Below are 1,347 nucleotides of genomic sequence, written 5' to 3'. Positions count from 1 at the left end.
GTGTGTGTGTGTGTGTGTGTGTGTGTGTGCGTGTGTGCGTGTGTGCATGTGGGCGTGTGTGTGTGTGTGCATGTGTGTGTGTGTTTGGTTTGCTTGGCCTGTTTGAGAATCTCAATAAGACGTTCTGAAGCCGGAACTCAATTACAAAAACAACACAATATAAGCTCCACCCACATAAATTAAAATAAGGAACAGAAATATGTACAATCTGATAGCATCCACCAATCAGCATCCACCAATCAGCATCCACCAATTAAATAAAAAAAGAAATAAGTCTCTATCTTGATTCTCATAAAGTTTTTAAGAGGTAACAAAACAAAACAAAAAATACAAATAAAAATGTATACAATAGAATACTGGAGGGAGAGAGAGAGAGAGACAAAGAGATAGAGAGGGAGAGAGAAACAAGCGATAGAGAGAGACAGTAAAAGTGAAGTGAGATATGGCACCGGTGGTGCTGAGTGGGACAGACAAGCCCCGTTGCCCTGGAGACCGATTCAGGTTCCCATGATGCATCTCCGAGTTCCGAGTGATTTGAGTCGGAACCGTTGAGTTTCCATGGGAACAGTTGAGTCCATCAGCAGGAGAGGGAACTGCAAACACACACCTCTCAAAGGCTCCTCTCCGACGCTCCACAAACTCCAAAATCTTCCTTCTGTGTGTTCACGAGTCTCTCTCTCCTCCTCCCCTCTCCTCTCTTCTCCATCTCAAGTCATATACATGTGTGTTCCAAAAGTCCAGTGTGTGCAAATGTGTGTGTGTGTGTGTGTGTGTGTGTGTGTGTGTGTGTGTCTCTAGTCCCCTGTGTGTGTGCTCTGCAGCGCCTCCTCCAGTCTGTGTCGGTATCGGCTGTAGCGGTCCGTTATGTTCTGAAGATGCTCCGCCTCCTCCTTCTCCAGGATACGCAAGAAGTTCTGGAGCTCCGGAATGGAGAACGCATCCCACTGAGGAGGAGAGGAGAGAAGGATGAGGAGAGGAGAGAGGGATGAGGAGAGGAGAGGAGAGAGGAGAGGAGAGGAGAGGAGAGGAGAGGAGGGGAGAGAGGGATGAGGAGGAGAGGAGAGGAGAGGAGAGGAGAGGAGAGGAGAGGAGGGGAGGGGAGAGAAGTGGAGAGAAGGGGAGAGAAGGGGAGAGGAGAGGAGAGGAGAGGAGAGGAGAGGAGAGGAGAGGAGAGGAGAGGAAAGGGGAGGAGAGGAGAGGAGGGGAGAGGAGAGGAGAGGAGAGGAAAGGGGAGGAGAGGAGAGAGGAGAGGAGAGGAGGAAAGAGAGGAGAGGAGAGGAGAGAGGGATGAGGAGAGAGGAGAGGAGAGGAGAGAAGTGGTGAGAGAAGAGAAGAGAAGAGAAGAGA

The 1,347-nt window shown here is 49.9% G+C and overlaps 1 protein-coding gene across 1 annotated transcript in view; it reads right to left on the bottom strand.

Annotated features, from left to right (window-relative positions):
* Positions 1-282: 282 nt before the first annotated feature.
* The window catches only part of rassf3 (Ras association domain family member 3), a 178,435-nt gene continuing 177,370 nt past the window's right edge, over positions 283-1,347 (bottom strand). Inside the window, exon 7 of the mRNA XM_063217661.1 lies at positions 283-944. Coding sequence (XP_063073731.1) covers positions 795-944 — 150 coding nt within the window. The 3' untranslated portion in view covers positions 283-794. The remainder of the gene's footprint in view (positions 945-1,347) is intronic.

The sequence above is a fragment of the Engraulis encrasicolus genome, chromosome 15, assembly GCF_034702125.1.
Source record: "Engraulis encrasicolus isolate BLACKSEA-1 chromosome 15, IST_EnEncr_1.0, whole genome shotgun sequence".
Taxonomy (NCBI): Eukaryota; Metazoa; Chordata; class Actinopteri; order Clupeiformes; family Engraulidae; genus Engraulis; species Engraulis encrasicolus.
This window is presented reverse-complemented; position numbering and strand designations above follow the sequence as displayed.